Raw genomic sequence first — 25594 nt, 5'->3', positions numbered from 1 at the left:
ACAGGTGGGAGAAGTGACTGGTTGTGCGGGGAGCCTTCCAACTGGCTTGCCGGCTGATGACATCGACAGACTTCTCGTGTTACAATTTCTCATGTTACGATGGGAAAGGATGTGCAATGAAGGGGGAGGATGGTGGGGGTGACATTACCAAAAAACAGCATCGGTTCTCGCTGCAGGGCGGGCCACCTCCAATACATTTTTGAAATGATCTTGCAGGCCAAATATAATTATATCGCGGACCAAATTTGGCCCGCGGCCAGAGTTTGACGTGTGTGTTAATTCAATAAATTTTTTTCCTCATGTATCTATAAAATATCAAGTACATAGTTTTTTTCATGATCTTTTTAAAATGAATCACTAAAAAATATGATGTCGATGGCTAGCAAGATAAAGTAAAATTAGAATAGTGTTTGCATTCAGTACAAAAACAAGCATTTTTTGTCAAGCTCGACAAACACTTAAAGGCTATTTTTCTGATTGCATTCATGACAAGAATAATAGGTTATCCCAAGAACTGAATGAACTACACTAACAAAAAATATACAATTGTAAATTAGTTAAAAATATTTGCGAAATAACTGGAGGCTTAATTGTGGTAATGGAACTTTTAAATGTAAAAAAAAAATCACATTTTTTGTAAACTTTGACTCCTTAAATTTGGTTTATTGCAATGATGCCATTAATAGTGTTTAAACATGATCGCGATTATAAAGGTTATAAAGAAGCTAATGCCTTAATGTGGTAGTATCTGAACAAAATTCTACCTTGGGCTAATAAGACAAGGACTGCCTCTCCAAAGAAGCATAACTATCAAATTCATGACTAACCAGAAATTTAATTTGATTGACAACAAATATTAATTTAGTTTTTTCTTTTAACAAGTGTTGCAGATAGTTACTTCCTGTATTCTTTTAAACCTACTAATTGTCTATTTTAGTAATGATTTGTGTTTTTTTTAGATATTTCTAGATGCCACTGTTACATCATGGAGCCATGATGGCAGTGACAGAATGTGCAAATGTTAATTGCCACACAATTTGGAGACAAAAGGCAGGAATAAGTCTATTGATTTAGAAGGATCATCTGAAGTTTGAACTTCAACAAGGGACTAAACCTACCGATGCATTTGCTGCGCACAGCTGGGATATACGAGATGTTCAAATGACATATGGCACAGCAAAGGAAGTCAGTTGTCAGAAATAGCCAATGACCATGGCCACTACTTATAACTTCTACAAATAATTCAAAGGACACACGTTGTTCAAAGATGAGATAGCATATTCATAATTCCAAATTTAGCCAACAATGCTAACTAAATCAATAAAGAGACCAAGATAAGTTAAGCCTTTAAGCAAGGAGATAGTGAGATAGTTGGGATACATCTTCACTAGGTAAATCAAAGTAGAATTAAGTGAAAATGTGAATTATTATTTAAATGTCAATGTGCTTATAGAGCTGAATATGGAGGTTTTGCTGAATAGCTTATTAAAATCACTGGTTGAGCATTTTCAAGCGGGAGAAACTAAAATGGTGGGATCGTGTCCCAATTGTTTATCTTGCATAATTGAGCAAGCTGCGGCCAGTTCACAAAATCAGTTTTGGTTTCTACTTTGCAAGGTTTACATAGATATTAGATTGAATTTAGCTGACAGCTGAACTGGATTGCTAAATTATGAAAATAAAGTCTTCTCTCAGACTTTCTGAAGACTAGATTGGGGTGGAAATGATGAAATCTCACCGCAAGGCTAACTGAATTGTTCACAATTTGTCTGCAACGCCGAAAGATGCTGAGATATTGGGCTGCTTGCATCCTTTTTTCAATAGAGTGATAATATTAATTCCCTGTAAATTTTTGGTCAATTGCTTTATCTAAGATTAGTGGAAATTATAATTAATGTTTTACTCTTTTAAATCTCCTTTAGTCTGCTGTGATTTTCACTGTTATAGACTGTTGAATTTATACATATTTGAAATTTCATTGTATTATTAAATACATTTTCTCTTGAATCTACACACCTACATCAGAGGAATTTGATTGGAATACATGGTCATTTTAAGAAACTGTAATTTAAATAATGAACAAGACTAGAAAGCATTACCTGATTTTTCAACTGTGCAATTTCCCGTTTGCTGGGTGCATTATTTTTGAAGTGATCCAACATTATTTGGGCATCTGCCAGAAGAGCTTTTGTACGACGGAGATCCTTACGTAGTCTCTTTTCAGTTTCAAAATCTCTTTCATTGACCTATTTTTTTTTAAAAAGCCAGCAAAATCCTAGATTAAAACTTCTCGTATCTCGCTAAGAATGCCAGTCTGATCAATACAATTTCATCTTAATTTCACTGTTTTATTCATAGTTTTATACCAGTGATAACATTTTCTCAAAATGTATTATAATTGCTTTGTTTTTTTCAATAATATGGTATTTTGGAACTTCCAAATGTCATTTAACTTTTGATACTAATCTATAAAATGAGTTGGTTTGCCTCATCAATGTCCCACTCCAAGAAAGGTTATTATAAATGTAGCATGTGTGTACAAAGGGGAAAATTGCACCTTCCGGTCTGGTGAAAGAGGACAGAAATTACCCAAAATATTATGGAGTGCTTTACCTTGTTTTCCAGGATAAAGTAGCTGTCCCACCTTCTCCAGATCTACTTACTATTGGATAACCACTGTGTCCAGATATTTGAACTCCTTTAATATGCAAATCATGTTTTTATGATATGCACAGATACCCAGTTTTCGTTTTTAGCACAGAATTGGGCATGGTATGGTGTATCAAAAGACATCTCAATAAATCAAATCCAGTTTTTTTTTTCATGGATTTATGAAGAAGTGTTTTGGAAAAATGAAGCCAGGCTGTTATCACACTAGATCCCATTCTCTCGTGGGAACTAACTCTACCTTCCCTCAGACCTACTTTTGTTCCAAAGGCTGGGTGCCTTGCTATTGCCATGACAGGCATTGGCAAGACCAAACCATGAGACTTCTTATGGTTTTCGACTAGTTATTTATCAGGAAATTTACTTTCAGTGGAAGCAGTTCAAACAAGGTTCACTAGGTTCATTCCTGCAGGAGGGAGTTGTCTAAATTTAATGGAATTCAGAAGTAATACAGGTGATTTTATCTACATTATTCTGGGGGCCTTAACAGATTATAGTTTCTTTGTGAGGAAAATTGAACTAATGGGCATAATTTCACATTAAGCTATTGCCTATTTAAGATGGACTCTTCTTTTCTTAGAGGGTTGTGAAAAGATAAAATTTTCTCTCCCATGCAACTGTGGAGATGAAACCAATGAAAATATTTAAAGCTGGAACAGATTGACTTTCAACGTCAGGAGAATCATGTGTTAAGATAAACCATCGCAGAACTAATTAAATAAGATCTAATCCCACGAAATGGAACAAATGAGTGGCCAAATTACTTGGAGTCCTTTTTCTTGTGCTATTTTCTTCTTAGTGCAATGTTTTATGGGTCTGGGGAAGCTTACTTTTTAAATATATATTTTATAGTTTCAAAGATTCAGACCCACTAAGGACCAGTGAACAGAACAAAAATCTCCCCATTCAGTACTCTCCAATAATTCACTAACCAACTCTTTGGAAATCCCAGCAGCTCAGAAACTGATGTACAGGTGAGGTTTTCCATCCTCCCCTGAATCTTCTCACCTCCCGTGTTCCTGCTCTCCCATGAAACTCAGTCAGGCTCCTAATCCTGCACTGTTCCAAACCTTACCAGTTATACTGCATATTTTCTGAGTGGTATCTTTTCTCCAAATGCTATAGCGAAAGTACTGATGCTTTCAAGCAGAATTACAGAGAGCATGCACAAAAAAAACGAGCCTTCTAACTCAAATAATCATTGTCATGTATCTGCACTCCAGGGGTATGAAAATTGTTTTACATTATTGACTTTAAGCTTTAGTGGCTCTTAATTTTATAGTCTAACTAATCTTTAGATCCTAGAGGCAATTGATTCTTAATACTGCTATCAAATATTGAAAAATTGCAAATCAGCCACTCAGATGATTTAATGTTACCTTTTCACTGACTACAGTCAGTTTGTTTTCCAGATCTCTCTTCTCTCTCAGAATTTTCTGTTTATCATCATATTCTTCTTCTAATTGCAGCTCAAATTGTTTTAACTGAAAAAATAAAAAAAGATATAGAATATAAATTTAATAACATATTTCAATAAGAATTTATTTTTATTAATGTATAAAGCCCACATGTAAACAATCACAAAAACTGCTAAAATTAAATTTACATTTTACTGTTAATTGTACTCTATCCTAGAGGCAATTGATTCTTAATACTGCTATCAAATATTGAAAAATTGCAAATCAGCCACTCAGATGATTTAATGTTACCACACTCCTGTTCGGCTCCGAATCATGGGTCCTCTACCGGCACCACCTACGGCTCCTAGAACGCTTCCACCAGCGTTGTCTCCGCTCCATCCTCAACATCCATTGGAGCGCTTACATCCCTAACGTCAAAGTACTCGAGATGGCAGAGGTCGACAGCATCGAGTCCACACTGCTGAAGATCCAGCTGCGCTGGATGGGTCACGTCTCCAGAATGGAGGACCATCGCCTTCCCAAGATCGTGTTATATGGCGAGCTCTCCACTGGCCACCGTGACAGAGGTGCACCAAAGAAAAGGTACAAGGACTGCCTAAAGAAATCTCTTGGTGCCTGCCACATTGACCACCGCCAGTGGGCTGATATCGCCTCAAACCGTGCATCTTGGCGCCTCACAGTTTGGCGGGCAGCAACCTCCTTTGAAGAAGACCGCAGAGCCTACCTCACTGACAAAAGGCAAAGGAGGAAAAACCCAACACCCAACCCCAACCCACCAATTTTCCCCTGCAACCGCTGCAATCGTGTCTGCCTGTCCCGCATCGGACTTGTCAGCCACAAACGAGCCTGCAGCTGACGTGGACTTTTTACCCCCTCCATAAATCTTCGTCCGCGAAGCCAAGCAAAAGAAAGAAAAGGTACTCTATCCACTAGAAGTTGAACAGTTCTTATGACAAAAAATCTTATTGGCCACCTTATATTAGTTTTCTCGTAAATCATATGAATAATATTCACAATTAAAGAAAAAAAACATCGCATGATTGATTGGAATAAATGAAAAGTCAAAACACAATTTTCAAACATCCATTCAGGATTGCCTCGAAGATTAATATGCCACAATTTTTAACCAAGGGTACCACCTTTATGTTACAGTGGGTGTGATTATGATGGGTGTGTGCTCAGAATGGTATTTTTAAATGTAATTGCTAATCTCCTTTAAAAAAACATTTATTAATAATACCTTCCTTAAACTCTAGGTTTTCAAAGCAAATTTCAGCCAATTAAGCTCTTGGAATGTATGCAAAAATCATAGTTTAACATCAAGGCGTATTCTACAATTACTGCAGTGGTAATGGGAATGTCTGGTTCGACTTAACCAAAGGCTGTCATTGAAAACGAACTTTCAGTGACTGAAGATCAGTTCTAGAAAATGGTCTCTGAAAGTGACAAAATGGGAGAAAGAGAAGATCAGAGATTAGTTGAATTGAGAATTCAAGTCAAGTTGCCATCAAATAAATGGCTGAGGCATTGTTGTCAATTAGATCACACTCAACTTGTGTATTTAAGCCTGGTGCAAATCAGAATTTCTGTCTTCTCCATTCAAGATTCAGTGAAGTGGATATTTGCCTACAGAAAAAGGGGAAAAAAGGAACTCTGTGATGACCTGAAAGAAAAAGGTTATAATCTGGAAAACCCTGATGGGGCAAATTTCTTCGGCAAGGCACTGAAGTGGCTGATCAGAAGGAATCAGTTGTGGGTGTCCAACGAGCAACAAATCTCTCTCTGAAAACCGACAAGAACCTTCCGTTTACCTTTCAAGCACCAAAGCCTGGTGAAATTCATAAATGTATAAGAATTGCCTGCAACCAGTAAACTTGGAGCAAGAAGTGAGAACTTTTCTGAACTTATTCACACACTACATTCATGTGCGCTTAGAATTAGAAGGGGGTTAAGTTAATACTAATAAGTTTGATCCTGTTTTCATGTTTAAAGATAATTAAAAGCAACTTTTGTTGAAGTAACCATCTGTCTTGGTGAATTTCTATTGCTGCTGGGTTTTGGGGGCCTCTGGGCCCATAACATTATAAATATATTTTCTGAAGGGAAGACTGAGAACTGATCTAACATAGGCTTTAAAATTATGAAGTGTTTTGATAGAGCAGACACAGAGTAGACATTTCCTCTTCTCTGGAAGAGTATTATGAGAGGACTTCAAGACAAGATACCAAGAAATTCAGTATGGAATTCTGAGGCAGCTTCTTTACCCATTTTATTCTCACTTCTTTTTTCTGGTCTAAGCTACATTGTACATGCCTAACAGAAATGAACAAATTATTAATTTTTAAGATTATGATAAATCGAGGAGGAGGCTTAAATGGAGTTTAAATGAAGCTGTCTGTTTCTCCACCCTCTATTCTTTGTTGTTCCATAACTGAGAGAAAGTGCGCTAAACAGGGCGAGTTGTTGGAACTGTGCTTCATTGAGTAAATAAAACTGAGCCAACAGAAAGACTAAAGGCTTGAAAGTTTGTAGATTGATTTAAGACGGGACCTCCTCTCCTTCCAACCTTTTTATTCAGGTGCCTGTGTGCTTTATGCCCAAACCTTAATGAGCTCAAGGCCAAAATGTTGGTTACCATTTACTTCCTACGTATACAGCATGACCTGCTGAGTTCCTCCAGCATCTTTGGGTAAATCCACTCTTGTGTTAGTTTATCTGATTCGAATGCAAATAATTGGTGACCATGAAGCTTTTTCAAAAGCGATTTGAAAGAAAACAGCTTTGTGACTTTGATGTACCTCTGGAATATGAGATGATATTTACAAAGGGTAGTCAAATGAGAAAAAATTGAAATTGAAAGGCACTTTAAATAGATGTTTTAGGAATTCCAGAGCATAAGTATGGAAGTGCAATGCAAAATTATTGTAGGCAATTCTCAGAAAACAATTTAATAAATAAGGGTATGATAACACAAGGATAACATCCAGCTGTGCACATGAAAAGGAAATAGATTTGTCAACTGTCCTAAAGGATCCAGATGGATCTAAAGGAGTGAGAAGGGCTGTCAGAGTCGTGAATACTTCGTGAATAAAAACATTGTCCAAAAACAGAGCTGGAAATGAAACTGGAGGAATTGAAGGAAAAGTGGATATCAATTTTGGATACAATAAGTACTTAAGAAAATATAGTAGAATCAAGGATGGAGCATAAATACTTAAGTATAGAAAATCATTCTGAATATTGGCTAATAGATAAAAACACAGAAAATGCTGGAAGCACTGTGGAATCTGTTGGAAGAGAGTCGGAGTTAACACTTAAGGTCCAAAACTCTTCAACTGAGCTGGAAAAGATGGAAACCAAACTAGCTACAAGTTGAAGATAGATGATAAGGAGTATTACTAACAAGATGCTGCTAGATTTGTTATGGGGAAACCGATATAGCTCGAGTCATCAAGTTCATAGGTTAATGAAAGCAGTGACAGAGAGGCTGAGTGAAAACAGAAAAAAAATGTCAAAACGATGAAATGCAGAGAAGAAGCAAATTATTAGGTTGTTTTTAATGAAGATTTTAAAAAAACTGAGAACATACTAAGAAAGTGAGTTCCCTTATGCAAAAGTTGTTTGACCAGTTTACAAAGGATTAAATATTTGGGACTATTGCTGACACAAAATCTCATCACAAGGTGCAAGGTGTATAATCCAATGAAGAGGATAACATGGTAACACAGAAATAGACATTTTTTCCTGACTCCGCAGTTTTCAAATTTATCTTCTCGTTTCAAATCGTTTGAAATGTGTACCATAAAGCAACTCAGTTGCTTATTAGGATAATGGTCAGTGTCACACACCAAAATATTGACTTTTAAAAACTATATATGTATAGAAAGGAAGATGATCTTTACATTCAGGTGGTTTTGAGGAATATAATAATCAATATGAAGTTTCATGTTCGATGCCAAAAAAATTTTGTCAGAACCGTAATAAATGTCCCTTCATGGAATAACATAATTAACTTGTGTGGAATCCCCAATTTTATCAACAATGATTGTAAATAGAAAAGTCGGATTGCTGCAAATACTCATGTTAATTTTAACATTATATTTTCATGTTACGCAATAAAAATTGCAAGTGGTGTACCTAAGATTTGATTTTCAAATGCTAATAATTTAACATCAATATTCTTTTGCCACAAAATAAAACTGACCTTCTTCTGGCAAGATTGCCTAATTTCTTCCACTTCCTCTTCTTTGCTCTCAATTTCCTTTGCCTGAGTTTGTCTATGTCTTTCCATTTCCATTTCTAGTCGAAGCTTGGCCTGAATTTGAGCAAGAAAATTATTGTACTCTGGGAAAAGTGAACTGACCTAAAAATGAATGACCAAAGAACACGAGCAATCATTGGTCAAACACAATTTTTTGTCTCAACACTTCCTTTGTCAATGCTGCTCTGAAACCTGCTGGGAGGCAAACACAGACAGATCGGAATATCCAGTGTCAATACTTCAGGCATCATTCAATGGCACAGTATATTTTGCTTCTAACTTGTCTACTTATTTTTAATGAAAAGGAATGTCCAATGTCCCTTGACAGTTTCTACAGGTGCACCACTGAAAGCAGACTTGCTAGAGGCATCACAATGATGTGGGAGCTGCATTGCTCAAGATTGGAAGAAGCTATTGAAGATTGTGAATGCCACTTAGAAAATTATGCAATCATTCCCCCTCTCCAGTAGATATATCTACTGTATATCTTCTTCTGTCCGTCCACATACTGAAGAACGGATCACACCCTGGAATCACATTATTCTCCCGACTACCATCAGAGAAGGCTCAAGAGTGTGAAATCTCAGCCAATAGGGTTAAAGGTAATTTCTAACTTCACCCATCAAGCTCCTGAATGAACTCCATGCTGCCCCTGCTTGGTACAAGTTGATCTTTCGCAATGAAATTCTATAATCTGTAGTGAAAAGGTTCATGAGCACGATGTTAATGAAGGGGTGACAGTTGGCGTAGCGGTGAGCACCATGCTTTTACAGCATCATCAACCTGGGTTCAACTTAGTGCTGTCTTTCAAAAGTTTGTACATTCTCCCCATGTCTGTGTGGGTTTCCTCTGGGTGCTCCAGTTTCCTCCCATACTCCAAAGGCATGAAGGGTTAGTAGATTAATTGATCACAAGGGTGCATTGAATGCCAGAAGGGCCTGTTACCATACTGTATCTATAAATTTTAATTAATTGTGCTTTTAGATGTAGATTTAAGATTTTTAGATTTAGACATATGGCATGGTAACAGGCCATTTCAGCCCAAAAGCCCATGCCACCTAATTAATTGATAACCCACAATACATTTTGAAAGGTAGGAGAAGGAAACACACAAAGACACGGGGAAAGCATACAAACTCCTTATAGATAGCATGTGATTCGAACCCCAGTCCCGATCAATGGTTCTGTGGTGCTAACCTGCTACACTAACTGTGCTGCTTTGTTCTTCTATTTTATTCTTCTGTTAGTCTGCTCGCAACAAAACCTTCTCACAGTATGAGGTATAAAGTGACTTATTAATGACCATAGTGTTTCAGAATCATACCAAATTTTTCTACCTGTTCTAGCATCTGAATTGTTCCAGCTTGTTCATCCAGTTCCTCCTCCTGGTCCTTAACTTTGGCCTCCAACTCACGAACTTGCTTCTTCACCTTAGCAAGTGATGCCTCATCTTTAGATTCTTGAGAAGAAAGATCCTGCAGTTCTGCATCCAGTCGCTCTGCCCTCTGGGTTGCAGTGACAATCTCAGAATCTTTATCCTAGTTGTCAATGTGAAGAGAATTTAAAAAAAAAATTCACCACTCACATTTAAAGGAACAGTTATAAATTTGTTGTTTGGCTATGATGCAGGATAAAGCAACAAAGTAAAATGAGTGAAATTTAGAAAGAAGTAGCTAACACTAAATAATTACTTTTATAAGTTGAATTAGCATTGTTACGGAGTAAGAAAATACAGACTTGATTCACGCTGTAGTTCATAAAAGTTTGACTTTGATTTTGCTTTGAGATGTACTAAATATTGATTGATTATAGATTATTGATTCAAGAGACTGGTCATGGCTCACTTCACCACTAGCCTCAACCCACTCCAATTCGGCTACTGCCTCAACAGCTCCATAGCAGACACCATCTCCCTGCCTCTACACTTAGCCCTAGAACATCTAGGCAGGACTAGTAGATGTCAGACTACTATTCATTGACCACAGCTCCGCCTTCAACACAATGCTAAATAAGATCATCCTTAAATTCCGTGACCTTGGCCTCACCAGCCTCCCACTGCAAATGAATCCATGACTTTCTGACCTGTGGACCGCAATCAGTGAAGATCCGTGACACCACGATTATTCTCAATGCGGTGCCCGACAAGACCTTATACTGAGCCCACTACTACACTCTTTGTGCACCTGTGATTGTGTGGCCAGAAACCATTTGCAAATTAGCAAATGACACTACCATTTCAGGCCGGATCTCAAAAAAAATAACAAACTGGAATATAGAAGGATGTTGGGAGAAAGAGGAAAAGTTTAAGGGGGACATTAGGGTAAAGTTCTTGACTCAGAGAGTATGGAACAAGCTGTCAGCTGAAATAGTGAATGTGGGCTTATTTTTAACATTTAAGAAAAATTTGGACAGGTACATGGATGGGAAAGGTATAGAGGGATATGGACTGGGTGCAGATCAGTGGCACGAGGCAGAATAATAGTTCAGCACAGACTAGAAGGGCCAAAGGGCCTGTTTCTGTGCTGTAATGTTCTGTGGAGATAAAGGGATGTATGGCTTTGGTGCCAGCTCAACAACCAACATCAGCAAAGCTAAAGAACTGGTCATAGACTTTTGGAAGAAAGATAGAGTTCATCGGTAATGCTGAGGTAAGGATAGTGGACAGCTTTAAGCTCCTAAGAGTAAACATCTCCAACAACCCTTCCTGATCCACCCACATCAGTAAGATGACCAAGAAAGTGCACCAGTGCCTCTATTTCCTCAGAGGCTTGAGTCAATTCAGCTCATCACTAGCATCCCTCAACAGCTTTGACAGAAGCACCGTTGAAAGGATCCTATCAGGATATATCACTGCGTGATATGGAAACTGCTTTACTCAAGACCAAAAAATTACAAAGAGTTATGAATGCTACTCAGACCATTACTCAAACCACCCCTCCCTCCATTGCCCCAATAAACTTCACAGCTTTCAAAGTGTTACTAAGGAAAGTAAGTGATCAAAAGTCTGGTCAAACAGCTAGATTTTAAGGAACATCACAAAGGAGAAAAAGGCAATGAGGTGGAAAGATAGAGAGGTTTAATTCCAATTTGGAGCTTTGGAGACTGAAGACACGGTTGTCACAAGTAGAGCAATTAAAGTCTAGATTTTCCAAGATACCAGAATTGGAACCTACAAAGAAACAGAGGGACAAGATGTGGGAATGGGCAAGCTCACCAAGGGATACTAATATGAAGACTGGAATTAGAAAAATTCTGTTATTTGTAGTCTGTGAACTACTATAGGCTAGTATAGATGTGATGGGTTAGAACTTGAGGAGTAGCATTTTAGAAAATTACTTTGGTGAGGGTTGAGGAAAAGAAGGTCTCTGGAAATATATTCAAATGTTCCATCATTAAAAGCAATGGAAAATTATTTGTGCTGGTAGCGAGATACAGCCGGATACCAATGGTAGCTGTTGGGGTGTTTGTGGATGCCGTGGCTGAGGAACATCAAATAGATAAGTAACAGTAAGAAATTAGGGACACCTAATTCAACTATATTACATTTTGGATTCTGTTCACTAAATTTCACCACCACCTCTTTCTTCACTTCTTCAAGATATTCAAAATAATGAAATATTTTAATATGGCAAGGCTTGCACTAGCAGTAATATCAGTAACCAGAAGACTGATATTTAAGAACACCAGAGAAGAAACAGGCATCACAATAATAATTCTTGATTTACAGTAACCTATGCTCGACTCACTATTTAAAAGATATAATAATCATAGAATACTTTGGTCAATCCAGTCTATACTATTCTATACTATTTATTTATTTCACGTAGTTCCATAATCCTGCATCTGGACTATAGCCCTCCATACCTCTCTTAACTATTTGCCTATTCAATCTTCTCTTAAATGTCAGTACCAAACCTGTATCCACCACTTCTGCTGGCAACTCTCATCACCCTCTAAGTGAAGAAGTGCCCCTTAATGTTCCCCTTAAATATTTCACCCTTATCCAATGCCCTCTCATTTTTGTCACACCAAATAGTTGAAAAATCCTGTTTGCATTAACCCTCATAATTTTGTATACCTTCATCAAATCTTTCCTCATTCTCAGATTCTCTAGGGAACTAAACTATGATATCTTCTCTATAATTCAGCTCTTCAAGTCATAGCAATATCCTCGTACATTTTTTCTGCACATTTGCAATCTTACTCGAAACTGCATATAATCTAAAAATAACTTATGATGCTGTGTGGAAAGACCACACTGGGTATTATTTTCAAATACATAATTGGTACAAGTATGATGCATCAAATGGTTTCTTTCTGTGGCTTTGTAATGCCAGAAAATTTATCTGAGGTACCTGAAATTACAATTCTCTTAGGTTAAATTTGCTCAATTAAAAATGTAATTAATATAATCATCCGCAGTCCCTTGGGATCAAGGATAAATATTCCAGTTTTGATGGTGGCTAACAAGGGTAATTTAGGAATGGCAAATACATATACAGTTAGGGCAAGTAATGGCTGACAGCAGGGATGAGGTGGGTCATTAATGAGGAAATTTACTCCTACTACAGGGCTTCTTGTAAGCACTCTATTGTTGTCTTGAGATTCTTAATACCATCAAAACGCTCCTTCTCCAGTTGGTTATGTGTTAGAGATTTAAAGAGTTAGAGAGGATGTTGCTCTTCTTCAGAGGCTTTGAGCACATCCTTGAATTTTTCTCTGCAGATAGTCCCATCCCCTGATGGAGCTTGCTTCTGTTTGAGGAATCTAGCTGGTTTTAAGTGTATCCAGAGCCTCAATACTGAGCATGTTGATCTTGGAAAGGAAATAGACATTGGTTTAGTGTTCTTCCAGTGAATTTAAGGATTTTTCAGAGACAACATTGATGGTATATTTTTTAGTGCCTTGGGATGTTACTGTGGATAATCTGGATCTTTCAGCACGTAGGACACGGCTCACTGCTGCCAAGTCATCAATGAGTTTGTGTCAGATCAGCTTGCACAAATTTATTTTAAAAACTTCTTTTGCATGAGGTTCTTCAATTTACAGATGCTCAAGTCTTGTTAGCCAGTGTAAAAATACCATTTTATGAGCCTTGAACCACTTTTTAAACTTTCAATCAACATTTCTATGAAGCATAGGGAAATAAAAACACAATAACAGATTTGATTTATGTTATTAGTCCATTCAACGTTTACAGATTTTCTCATTAAACAAATTTCTTCAATTATATTTATAGTCATGGTAACACATACATCCAGTTGTTGCTTTAGACTGAATATCTCTGCCATAAAACTGTCTCTTTCTCTGCTCAGTTTCTCTTTATGGATCTTCTCTCTTTGAGCTTCATCTTGTGCTTGCGATAGCTCACTGTCAAACCTCGAGTATGAAAATAAAAGAAAATATTAGATCAAAAACCTTAATTCTAACTTGCTGTGGATGATGAAGTACTACACATCATACAATCCCTAAAGTGTTAGAACACCACTTTTCTTCCAATACATTTAAAGTTCCTTCATTTAAAAAAAAATATGGTGTTAAATATCCCTGTTGTACCAGCCTCTAGCACCAGCAATGCATTCCAAGCACCCACCACTCTCTGTGTGATAAAACTTACCTCTGGCGTCTCCCCGAAACTTTCCTCCGCTCAGCTCTGATATTCACTATTGTCACCCCATTAAACCACCTCTCATAATTCATTGCTCCAAAAAGAAAAGCTCTAGTTCTATCAACCTTGCTTCATAAGACATATTCTAGAAACTAGCTTGACCCAGGGTCAATCTACGCTGATCATGGAAGGGAACGGCTACATCCCGTAAATGATTTCAGATTTATTGTCAAGGAACAAATAATGACATCGCGTACAACCCCGAGATTCCTTTTTACCACTAATTGGTAATGCAAAAAGTAAACTGTACACAGTGTAAACATGTAAACAATCAAAAGAACTATTAACAGAATAAATGTAAATAACTGATTGTGCAATACAGAAAAAGCAAAGAAAAATCAGTAAAGTGCACAAATGAATAAAAATACTTAAGGATGTTCGTCACGTAACACATCCAGTATAATGGCAATGGTTTGTTTCAAGGAAAATTTGAGATAATGAATTTCTACATCAACCTAATTGTATTCCTAAATCTGGTTTCCTATACTTCCATGTTACTGAAAGCAAAATCACAAATAACATTCTCTGCTCTTCTGCTTGTGGTATTCCATCTAAATCCTCCAGAGTTTTCTGCATCAACGTATCATGTACATTTCCTCCCTCTGCTAGCAATGGCATTTCCTTCATTTGGCTTCACTCCTATAAATAAAATTCTACTTCAAATACATTCTATTAAAATTTAATTCCTTGCTCCAAACCATTTCTTACAAAACATCCATCACTCTTCCTCCACCTTATTATAATTAATTAACCGAAAATGAGCTTCAAACGTGTATGCCCGAAGAAGATGATGATATATAGCTCCATTGACCTTCTCTGTGAAGTGAACTGCTTGGCTATATCATTCTTATTATTTATTTAAGATGAGCAGAAGTAAAAATTACTAATTTTAAGGCTTCAAAACCCACTGGGAATTATGTTCCGTTCGATGCAACTCAAATTATTCAGTGGGTTTTATTTCTCCTGTTTCATCAAGTTGTTCCAGACACTACGACAGGAAGGATGCATTGTTCTTGAAAGGATAGGATTGCAGAATCATCAAAACAGAAGCAAGGATCCAAGATTTGATAATTGAATAGTGCTGATTAAGAGAATATATTTTCTGATAGTAAAAGAATGTCGGACAATTCGAAATGTGGATCAGGCTTTAAAAGAGGCTAGCAAATAATTGTTGCTTAGAAGTTATTAGAAATATGAGCTCCCACAAAAAACAGTCAATTTAACTCAGTTAATTATTTCACATTATTTTTTGCTGGACAAGGAAATAAAATCTGAGAGATAATGTTAAGAAACAGGTTAGTCATAAATTTAAAAAGTAGCTTGGGATGATGAATAGCCTACTCCTGGCGAAAAGCTTATTAAAAAGATTTAAAACTGCACAATGCTGTAAGGTTATTTCTTCATTTCATAAATGAATATGTAATTCAAGCGCCTCATGAACATTACCATCGATATATTTTTTACCATCTTTCCATCAGATAAATGTGCAAAAGATCCGCTGGCCTATGACAAATTGGTGAGGGAGATTACATTCTCAAAATTCGGGTTTGATGAATTAACTTACTTTCGTTGCTTCTTTTCCAATTCATGATTACGTCCTTGTTGTCCTTCAAGATGAAGCTTTGTGTCTTGCAACTCTGCTGTAAGTCGCTGGGATTTTTTCTTCAATTGTTGAATGCTACGTTGCATTTCCTCATTATCAGCTTGCAAATCTGTAACCTGCAAGCACAAAACCAAGTTTTAGATATTAATGTTAATATGTGTGCAGCCAAACTATTTAAAATATTTATTGAACCTGTATGGCTTTAGTTATATCGAACGATAAAATGGCATCAGCCTAGTAGCCGCAAAACTTTTAGTTATTAATTTATTTTGGAATGTAATATGCACATTGTAAAATGAGATATGCAAACTTAAATTCTATTAAATATTTACATTTAACCAAGTAACAGTGAGAATCATTAATATTGAACACATCAAAAAAGCGTTACCCACCACACTTTCAAATGTTCTAAAAAACTATTAACTTTCCTTCTCCACCTTGATTTCAGCTGCCTTTTCTGGCCATTATTTCAAGATCTTGTAACAGGTTCAATCATTTTGAGATATGATTTCCGGTGTAATCCAAGAACGACTTGGTTCCATTCCAGGTAACCATTACTCAGTAATTTTTTTACTTCACAGCATGTGCACATAAATCTAGGACATTTTTACATTCAAATAGCTGATTTCCTTTGAAACCACTAGGTGCACCCTACAAGATTCAGCCCCATGTAAAACAAAGCAATGGTAAGAAAAACTCTTCAATTCATCAAAAGCACTGAAGGGACTTCAATAGACTAACTTCAGAGCTTCGATATCCATCTATAAATTTATGCAGTCTTTAATTATCGCATTGAAAATTATGTCCCTTGGTTTCCCTCACTTTTCGCTCCATTTGCCTTTTGTTCTGTAATTCAATTTCCAATTTGTCCTCAAATTCCTGATGCAGTCGTTTTTTGGTGAAATCTATCTCTCTTGCTGCGCGCTCATACTTCATTCTCCATTCTCCACCTATGGGAAGAAAATAAAAGCAATAGGCCAACTGTTTAATGTTTGCCATTTAAATTCACATACATGTCAACATCTAACATGCCATGAACAATATTTTGCATTTTTCAAATAAAGAGGAACTAATTCAAGCAACAAAAATCAAAAAGCATGGGAGATCTTGGGTTTGCATCTCAGTTTATTAATAATCAAACCTGTATCAATATCAACAATGACATTTTCATGGTTTATGAATAGTTTGTTATATACAAAAGTTATTTTCTTTTTTTGAAGTACATGGAACAATGTGGAAATGGTGGAAATTGTTGATAAACCAACAGTATGTTGATTGCTGGCTTTAAAAGAGTAATTTCTAGCTACACTATCATAACAGATATCTAACCAATCTTCTTCCTGGAAAAATTTTTTAAAATATGGTTTTAATGAATCAGATCTGTGTTTTAGATGTGGTGATACGGTTGGAACTTTTTTTCATGCTGTTTGGTCATGTCTACACATATACAATCTTTTTGGAAGAAAATTCCATTGTTTTTAGAATATCTGTATAAGATTAATATAGTTTTAAGATCCAACAGTATTTTTATTGGGTAGTTTGCAACCTCTGAAAGGCTTGGGATTAGATAAGTTTCAGCTTGCTTTTGTATATTTAGCTTTATCCGTAGCAAAAAAATGTATTGCTAGTACGTGGAAAGATACAAATATGATTGATATTAATAGATGGCATAACGAGATGAAATATTGTTTAATAATGGAAAAAATTACAAATGTTTCGCATGATCATTATATTTTTTTAATTAATAAGTGGCTGTTATACTCGGAATATTTACATTTCAATTTATATTGATTAGATTTTAATATGTATATTTAACTTTTTTTAAAATATCCTTTCTTTTTTCTTTTTTTATGGCTCTCCTTAGGAGAGTTGGCTGAAGGAGTGGAATTTTTAAAAAATTTTTTTTCTATATATAAAAATATGTTCATGTTCATGTTTAATTGCTGTATATGTCATATATTATTTGTTTTTTGAACGAATAAATAAAGTATTTTTAAAATTTCTAAATATTCAAACAATAAAAATGAATAACAAACCACTGTCATCATCATCCAAATCGCCATTTAAATCTGCTGCTTTGATAAGCCGAGCTTCCATCACTTCCATTTCCATTGACTCCATTTGTTTCTTCATTCCTTCATATTTAGCCTGAAACAAATGATGCTTCAAAGATGAATATCTTGCATTAGATCAATAAAATTGCTTCACATGCTTGCCTGTTACATGTACTGTACATTTATTTTATAAAAATTCCTTCCTTTAAGAAATTATTATGCATCTTCTGTCCCAGAAACAAGACTCTTATCAACTTTCCACTCCACCAAGGGATAAAGGAGTTGGAGCAGTGATATTGGCTCAATTTCTCTTGTTGCCTGATGTGATGAGTGTTTCCAGCATTTTCTGTTTTTATTCCACTCCACCAAGAAAGCCTACACAGTTCTCTATAACATTATTGTTCATCTTCTTCATTGCAACCGCTACTGATACCCATTTAATGATCTCCTCACCAGCCTCACTCCGCTGAAAAATTTAACTTCTTCAAAACTCTGAAACCCATATCTTGCATAGTCTCACTTATCCATCAACTATGTGGTTCTTGATCAACATTAGCTCCTGATCTGATGATAACTTTTATTCCAGGTTTCAAATCCAACCATAAATTTTTTTCTCTCCCTACATCTAATCTCACCCAGGCCAGCAACATATCAAAATGTTTATACACTCCCAATTTTGGTGACTTGCTGATCCCTAGTTTTACTTGCACCACCATAGGTGGCTATATTTTAAGCTTCTTTAACTTTATCTCTGGAAAACTGTTACTAAGCTTCTTCACCTCTACATGTGTCTTTTATTTTAAAAAAGACACTTTCCAAAATCTTGCCCTTTTACTCAGTGTTTGAAATATCTACTCCAAAACCAATAATGGCAACTTGGGATTTTAGGTCACTTCTGTGTAATATCTTGAGATTTCTACATTCAAAGATTCTTTAAATGCAAGATATCGTTCTCAAATTTCCAGGGCAAGGGAGAAAAAAAAAATCAGCTTTTTAACTGAGAGCCCAATTAAAAACTGGTTACTACAACTGAAAAAACCTCACCAAAAGATGTGAATATCCAATTTTTATTTCTATTTATGCAACTCAAAGATTTGCACTGCAATGGTTGCCAGAATAGAAAAATAATAATTAACTGACCTGTAACTCTTTCATGTCCTTCTCTAACCGAAGTCTGTCTGCCGTTTCTGACTCGAGAAGTTGAGATGTTGACTCACCAGTATTTCTCTCATCTGTTAATTCTGATGACAGTTCTCCAAGCTATTAGTGAAATTAAATAATTAAAACCATTGTCCAAACTAGTACGTTGTAACAATAAATATTATTGAAAATTATCAAACAAATTTAAAGGTAGCAAACCAACATTCTCAGCCTAAATTAATCATTCCAAAACCCAAATAATTTTTATCTGAATCAATTGTAGAAATTAAGATTTCAAATTGCAAATCTGAAATTGTCAAATTAGTTTTTTTTCCAAACACAGATTATGTGAGCAAGAAATTAGAAATGAGGTAAAATTACTACACAATGTACCAGACAAGATTAAATTGTTAATTTAATGTTCTGACCTTTGTGCCTACCTAATAGTGCAATCTCTTTATCTGGCCTATCTTTTTCTCTTTTCATCTGCAGTAATCTTTGCACAACAGTGTTTCTTTAACCTTCTAATTTGGATCCAGAAATACTTTTGAGTTTAATCATAAATTCTTTTAAAAGATATTTTGCATGAAAACTTTCACAAATTAGATTTCCCACATGAAGAAAATTGTGTTTGCATTTGCAAATCTAAAGAGAAAGCTAAGCAAAGAACTGAGCCCACAGCAATTCACCTACTGTCACAATTGTTCCACCGCAGATGCGATATCACTTCACTGGATCACCTCAAAAACTGCAATTCATACAAGCAGTTGTTCTTCATTAACTACAGCTCAGCCCTCAACATCATTATTCCCTCAATGGTGGTCAACAAGCTCCAAACCCTGAGCCTCATCACCCATCTCTGCAACTAGATCCTTGACTTCCTCATCAGAAGACCACAGTCAGTACAAATTGGAAGCAATGTCTCCTCCTCACTGAGTAACTACATAGGTGCACATCAAGGAGGCGTGCTTAGCCTATTCACTAAACACCCATGACTGTATGGCCAGGCACCATTCCAATGTTATACAAATGTGCTGTTGACACCACAGGTGTTAGTAGAATCACTAATGACAATGAGGAAACGTACAGGAGGGAGATAAATCATCTCGTTGAATGATATCACACCATCAACTTTACGTTCAACATTAGCAAAACCAAGGAGATGATTGTGGACTTCAAAACAAAGTCAGGATAACATGAACCAGTCCTTATGGAGGGCTCATTCGTGTAAAGTGTCAACTCTCAGAAACCTCTTCTTACTTACCCCTCCAACAGGACCCCATCAATTCATCAAACCACTGTATCAAGCTCTACCTCTGAATTCATCACTTACGGTTATCTCCCAAGCACGGCTTCATTGTTTCCCAAACCCCACACTGCAAATTTCTACATCCTATCCAAGATCCACAAACTGAATTGTCCTGGCAGACCGATAGTTTCCACATGTTCCTTCCCCACTGAGCTGGTATCCACTTATCTAACTCAGTTTTGTCCCCCAACCCCCTGGGTCCAATCCCTCCCCACCTATATCTGCGATACTTCACATAGCCCCAATCACCCACCTCTGCAACTAGATCCTTGACTTCCTCATCAGAAGACCGTAGTCAGTACAAATTGGAAGCAATGTCTCCTCCTCACTGAGTAACACATAGGTGCACATCAAGGAGGCGTGCTTAGCCCACCGAACTTTCAGTTCCCTGAACTCGACTGCCTCATCTTTACCATGGACATTTAATCACTATACCTCTCCATCCCCAATACCGAAGGCCTCAAAGCCCTTTATTTTTTTTCTCAACAACAGACCCAAACAGTCCTGTCCACCATCACCCTCCTCTGGTTGGCAGAACTTGTCCTCACCCTCAACAATTTCTTATTTGACCCAATCCATTTTCTTCAAGCCAAAGGCATTGCCATGGGTATCTGCATGGGTCCCAGTAATGCCTGCCTTTTTTGTTGGCTATATAGAGCAATCCATGCTACAAGCCTTCACAGGCAAGGCTCCATTATATCAACAAATACTTGAGTTCTGCCTCATGCACCCATGATCAGTTTGTCGACTTCATCCACTTTGCTGCCAACTACCACCCTGACCTCAAATTCACTTGGTCCATCTCCAGCAACACTCTCCCTTTCCTCGATCTCTGTCTCCATCTCAGGAGACAAACTCTCGACAGACATCTTCTATAAACCCACCAATTCCCAGTTACCTCGACTACACCTCTCCCCATCCCGTCCCCTGTACGGATTCCATTTCTTCCTCTCAATTTCTCCATCTCTGTCACATCTGCAACCAGGATGAGGAGTTCCATGCCAGATCATCAGAGATGTCCTCCTTCAAACAATGTGGCTTTCCCTCAACTACCATCAACTTGGCACTCACCCACATATCCTCCATCACCCGCACATCTCCCCGAGACCCCTCCACTCCCACGCACAACAAGGACGGGATTCCTCTTGTCCTCACCCAACAACCGCATCCAACACATTCTCCTCTACCATTTCAGACACCACTAGACACATATCCTCTTCTTCACCTTCCACAGGGACCGCTCTCTCTGTGACTCCCTTGTCCACTCCTCCTTCCCCACTAATTGTCCCCTTGGGACATACCCCTGTGTCCGCAGGAGATGCTCCACTTGCACCCACACCTCCTCCCTCAACACCATTCGGGGCACCTAACAGTCCTTCCAAGTGAAGCAACATTTCACTTGTGAATTTGCAAGGGGCATCTATTGCAACCGATGCTCCTGTTGTGGTCTCCTCAACATCAGAGAGACTGGTCGCAGACTGAGAGATTGCTTTGTTTAACACCTCAGCTCCGTCCACCACAATGGCATCAATCACCCAGTAGTATCCATTTCAATTTTCCTTCCCATTTCCTTGCTGACATGTCTCTCTATGGTCTCATGCTCTGCCAGAATGAGACCACAAGTAAATTGGAGGAACAACACCTCATCTTATGATTGGTCACCTCAAACTGGATGGCATTATATTGATTTCTCTGGCTTTTTTTTTTAAACTCCCCCATCCCCTGCTTCCCCTCTTGTCTCTTCATTCCCGGTCTCCTTTTGCACAGAGATGATCAATTCTACCTGGTCTTTTATCACATCCAATTAACACTTTTTGTTGGCCTGGATTCCTCCCCCATTGCTTGAATTCTGAGACTTTTTGATATATCCTGCTTCTGCCCTTTCTAATTTTTCCTTGAAGGGTCCTGGCCTAAAAAGTTGGCAATATATCTCTGCCTCCTGTCGATGCTGAAAAGACCAGCCAAGTTCCTCCAACATTTTGGTGTTTTTATTACAGAGGTGCCCAAACTCAGGACAAGAAAAAAACTCCAGATGATTGTTAACTCAGCCTGCAACATCACAGGCACCAGACTTCACTCCATCAAGGATGCCTTAAGAAAGCAGCCTCTATCCTCAAGTACCCGCTTCACTCTGCTATCATCTTAGAAACATTACAGGCGCCTGAAGACGGGCACACAGTGGCACAAGGACGGCTTCTTCCCCACTGCCACCCAATTACTGAATGATCAAGGAGCCAAAGCCACTCCCTTACTTTGACTTTTTGTATGATGGTTTATATGAATGTTTGCACCATGATGTTTTTGCGAATTTCCTGACTTGTTCAGAATAAATTCTGACTGATCATTCTCCAACAAGAAATGAATTAATCAAATTATCTGTAGTTAAAGCAGATTCATGTCAATACATAAAGAGACAATAGTCTAAAAGATAAATTCCATTACTCATGAAAGGTGTATCCCACAGACTAGTCAAGCAACAGCCCAACATGGTTGCACTTGCAACATGCCAGAGTCCACTTTGTGTCAGCAATAACCTACCAGGCTTTCATACTGAAGACTGGAAGTAACCAATGAGTTCAAAAACTTGGCATTATGCAAAATTGCCCTGATCTATTAAAAAGTGGGGCAACCCAATCTTACCAATTATTGCTCGGTCTCGACTCAATCATGATCAAACTAATTGAAGGTCTCAATTTGAGTGAGATCAAGAGGTAATTACAATAATTAGTCCACTTAAGCAGTTTGGGTTATGGCCTCTTCAGACCTAATGTCAGGCTTGTAGAGCTGAATTCTAAAGGTGAGATAAACAACATTAAAGCTAACACTCGACTGTGTGTGGAATCAAAGAACCTTGATAAAATTGAAATCAGTGGAATCAAGGTTTAAAACAAAACAATCCAATCAACTTGGTGTCAAACCTCAAATAAAGAAAAATGGTTATCTTTATTATCAGTTGATCCTCCCAGGTCTGGGGGTAGGAGGTCTCTGGGAGTTCCAAAACATAGTATTTTCTAAGTACATCCATTTTCAGTGGTTCATCAGTAATCTTCCTCCCATCATCAGGTCCAAGTATGGAAGTTCATTGATGTTTGCAACATGTTCAATTCCATTTGCAACATCTCAAGCCAATGAAGCAATGCATGACTGAATGGAGCAAGACCTAGACAAAAGTCAAGCCTGGACTGAAAAATATCAATTAACATTCATGCCATAAAAGTGCTATGCCTTAGTTATCTGTATTAAAGAGGCTAACCTTCAATCTTTGACAACAATAACATTACCAAAGTCAAGTCTTCTATTGTATATCCTGGGTGATCAGAGGCCAGAATCCCAAATGAACCAGTTACTTAATTTTCTGGCTGCAAGACAAGGTCAGAGGATGACATCGCTTGACACCCAAAACCTCTCCCTAATCCTTTCCACCATTTACAAAGTACAAATCAGAAGCACAGTTCTCTTGCCTGGATCGTCAATAGTTCTCAAGAATGTTAACATCACCCAAAACAGCCCACTTGATCAGGAATCATTAACCACCTTAAGCATTTCTTCCTTCCAACATCAGCATACAGTAGCTACAGTGTACAAATGTTCAAAATCCACTACACTTAGGCTCTAATAACAGCTCCACATCTTCACCAGAGGGTCTTCAGTAGCTCACTCAATTTCACAAGGGCAAATAGGGAACAACAAGTGAATACTGATCTTGCCCAGGGGCCAAATAAAGTCCACCAGTATTTAAACACAAAATCCAGAGTCGTCCAGCAGAGTGTGTCTTGGCCAATTCTGGTTCCTAATATTGATTACAACATTTGAATATACACATGGATATTCTGGAGATGTTGCCACATCAACAGTTGTATGTTATCAGTTCCTTTTTGAATAGTTTTAACATCAAAATCCAAGCAATGAAAATTGTAATTCTTGCTTATTTTTCATTCACTAAAGGATGCACAAAGTTACTTTTAACCCCTCTATAGGTCTTGAAGGTTTGAGTGATTTCTCTTTCAGAATTCAAGTCAACTCCAGTTTGGATCATAACTCCAATTACTGGAACAATAAATAAAATAGTCTTAATATCTTGTATACTGCTTTAAAGCAGCTTTTCACTTTGATGTAAATACATTTGGTTTTCAACTAATTTCAAACAGTCTTCCATAATTGAATATGAGCATCAACAACTTCATTCTTTAAAATTGACATAAAGCTTAGAAAGAATTAACATTTAATTTTCCATACCAACTGTCTGCTGCATTACGGCAAATAAATTAAACCATCAATTGCAAAATAACAATTACAGGTTGAATTTTTTTTGATTTTGGAACAATGGAACTAAGGAGCACAGTAGCATCAGCAGAATACCTGTATCAGATCAGTGGTTTAACAGTGCTGGCATGAGGCCACAAGTGGAAAATTCACCTGAAATAATGTTTAGCACTTAAAAGTTTTTCCAACATCTCGACTTTCGTGCTATAGATAAACAAGCACTTCCTCATTTTCTTATCACGGTTATCCATAGGCCTTTTTGACATTTGCAACATCTCAACTTTGATTATCCAAAATAGTCAGGACCGGGCCCATTTCAGATAAATGATATTTTTGGATAACTGGACATCTTTTAAAAACAGCCCAGTAACAACAGTGAACACTTGTAACAAAGTTTAAACAACAAAAAACAACACAGGAAGTTTTTTTTTAAAAGTATGAAATAAAGTTTAATTCCCACCAAAATAAACAACCTGAATAAAATAAGATAAATCCAACACTAAAAACACAAAATTCTATTCATGAGGTTTTTCGAAAATTCCAAAGTTTTTTCAACTTGTGCCCTCAGTTCAGCTCTGAAAAAAATTTTGGATAACTGAGGATTTTGGGTTGTTTAAGATATCCTCATTTATCCAAAACAATTTTTGGAGATGAATAGACGTCACTTCCAGGTCCAAAAAATTTCAGATAACTGAGGATTTTGGATAATCAGAGTTGTACCGTATACCTTCGTATCACAGAGCTCTGTTGGTACCAAATGATGCCGCATGGCCAAGTCAGGTGCTGAATTTCTTTCCACTTGTGATGTCATGTTGGCGCTTAAAAAAAAATTCAGACTCTGGATCATTTCCAGTTTTCGGATATTCAGATAAAGGGTATTCAACCTGTATTTTGCAAACTGTAATCTCCAGATGTACAAAGAATCCCAAGTATATAACCTTACCCTGCTTTCTAGACGATCACTTGTTAGTCGCAACTCGTTGCGCTCCTTTTCAACACGCTCTATTTTGCCACGAAGCTGCAGAATTTCCTCCTATTAAAATGCAACAGCATGTTTATCATTTAGCTCTTTTGGACTGGATGATGAAATTAAATGAAAGTTTAACCCTACCTGACGCAACAGAAATTAAATCTTATGCAAGGAGGGGTGGACGTATACAGTTCATGGAAGATTTAGCAAAAGTACAATGAGAAAAATCAAAAGATGA

At 37.2% G+C, this 25594-nt stretch overlaps 1 protein-coding gene across 17 annotated transcripts in view; it reads right to left on the bottom strand.

Annotated features, from left to right (window-relative positions):
* Positions 1–25594, bottom strand: part of myo18ab (myosin XVIIIA b) — a 219893-nt gene that overhangs the window by 41111 nt on the left and 153188 nt on the right. For all 17 annotated transcript variants that reach the window (XM_069911043.1, XM_069911055.1, XM_069911042.1 and 14 more), the window contains 10 exons: positions 25330–25419; positions 18815–18934; positions 17657–17768; positions 16443–16570; positions 15582–15736; positions 13605–13728; positions 9687–9887; positions 8293–8403; positions 4047–4151; positions 2100–2246 (listed from right to left, as the gene is read on the bottom strand). In XM_069911043.1, the coding sequence (XP_069767144.1) occupies positions 2100–2246; positions 4047–4151; positions 8293–8403; positions 9687–9887; positions 13605–13728; positions 15582–15736; positions 16443–16570; positions 17657–17768; positions 18815–18934; positions 25330–25419 (1293 nt within the window). The remainder of the gene's footprint in view (positions 1–2099; positions 2247–4046; positions 4152–8292; positions 8404–9686; positions 9888–13604; positions 13729–15581; positions 15737–16442; positions 16571–17656; positions 17769–18814; positions 18935–25329; positions 25420–25594) is intronic.

The sequence above is a fragment of the Narcine bancroftii genome, chromosome 14, assembly GCF_036971445.1.
Source record: "Narcine bancroftii isolate sNarBan1 chromosome 14, sNarBan1.hap1, whole genome shotgun sequence".
Classification (NCBI taxonomy): domain Eukaryota; kingdom Metazoa; phylum Chordata; class Chondrichthyes; order Torpediniformes; family Narcinidae; genus Narcine; species Narcine bancroftii.
The sequence above is the reverse complement of the archived record's forward strand: the minus strand, read 5'-3'. Positions and strand labels throughout refer to the sequence as shown.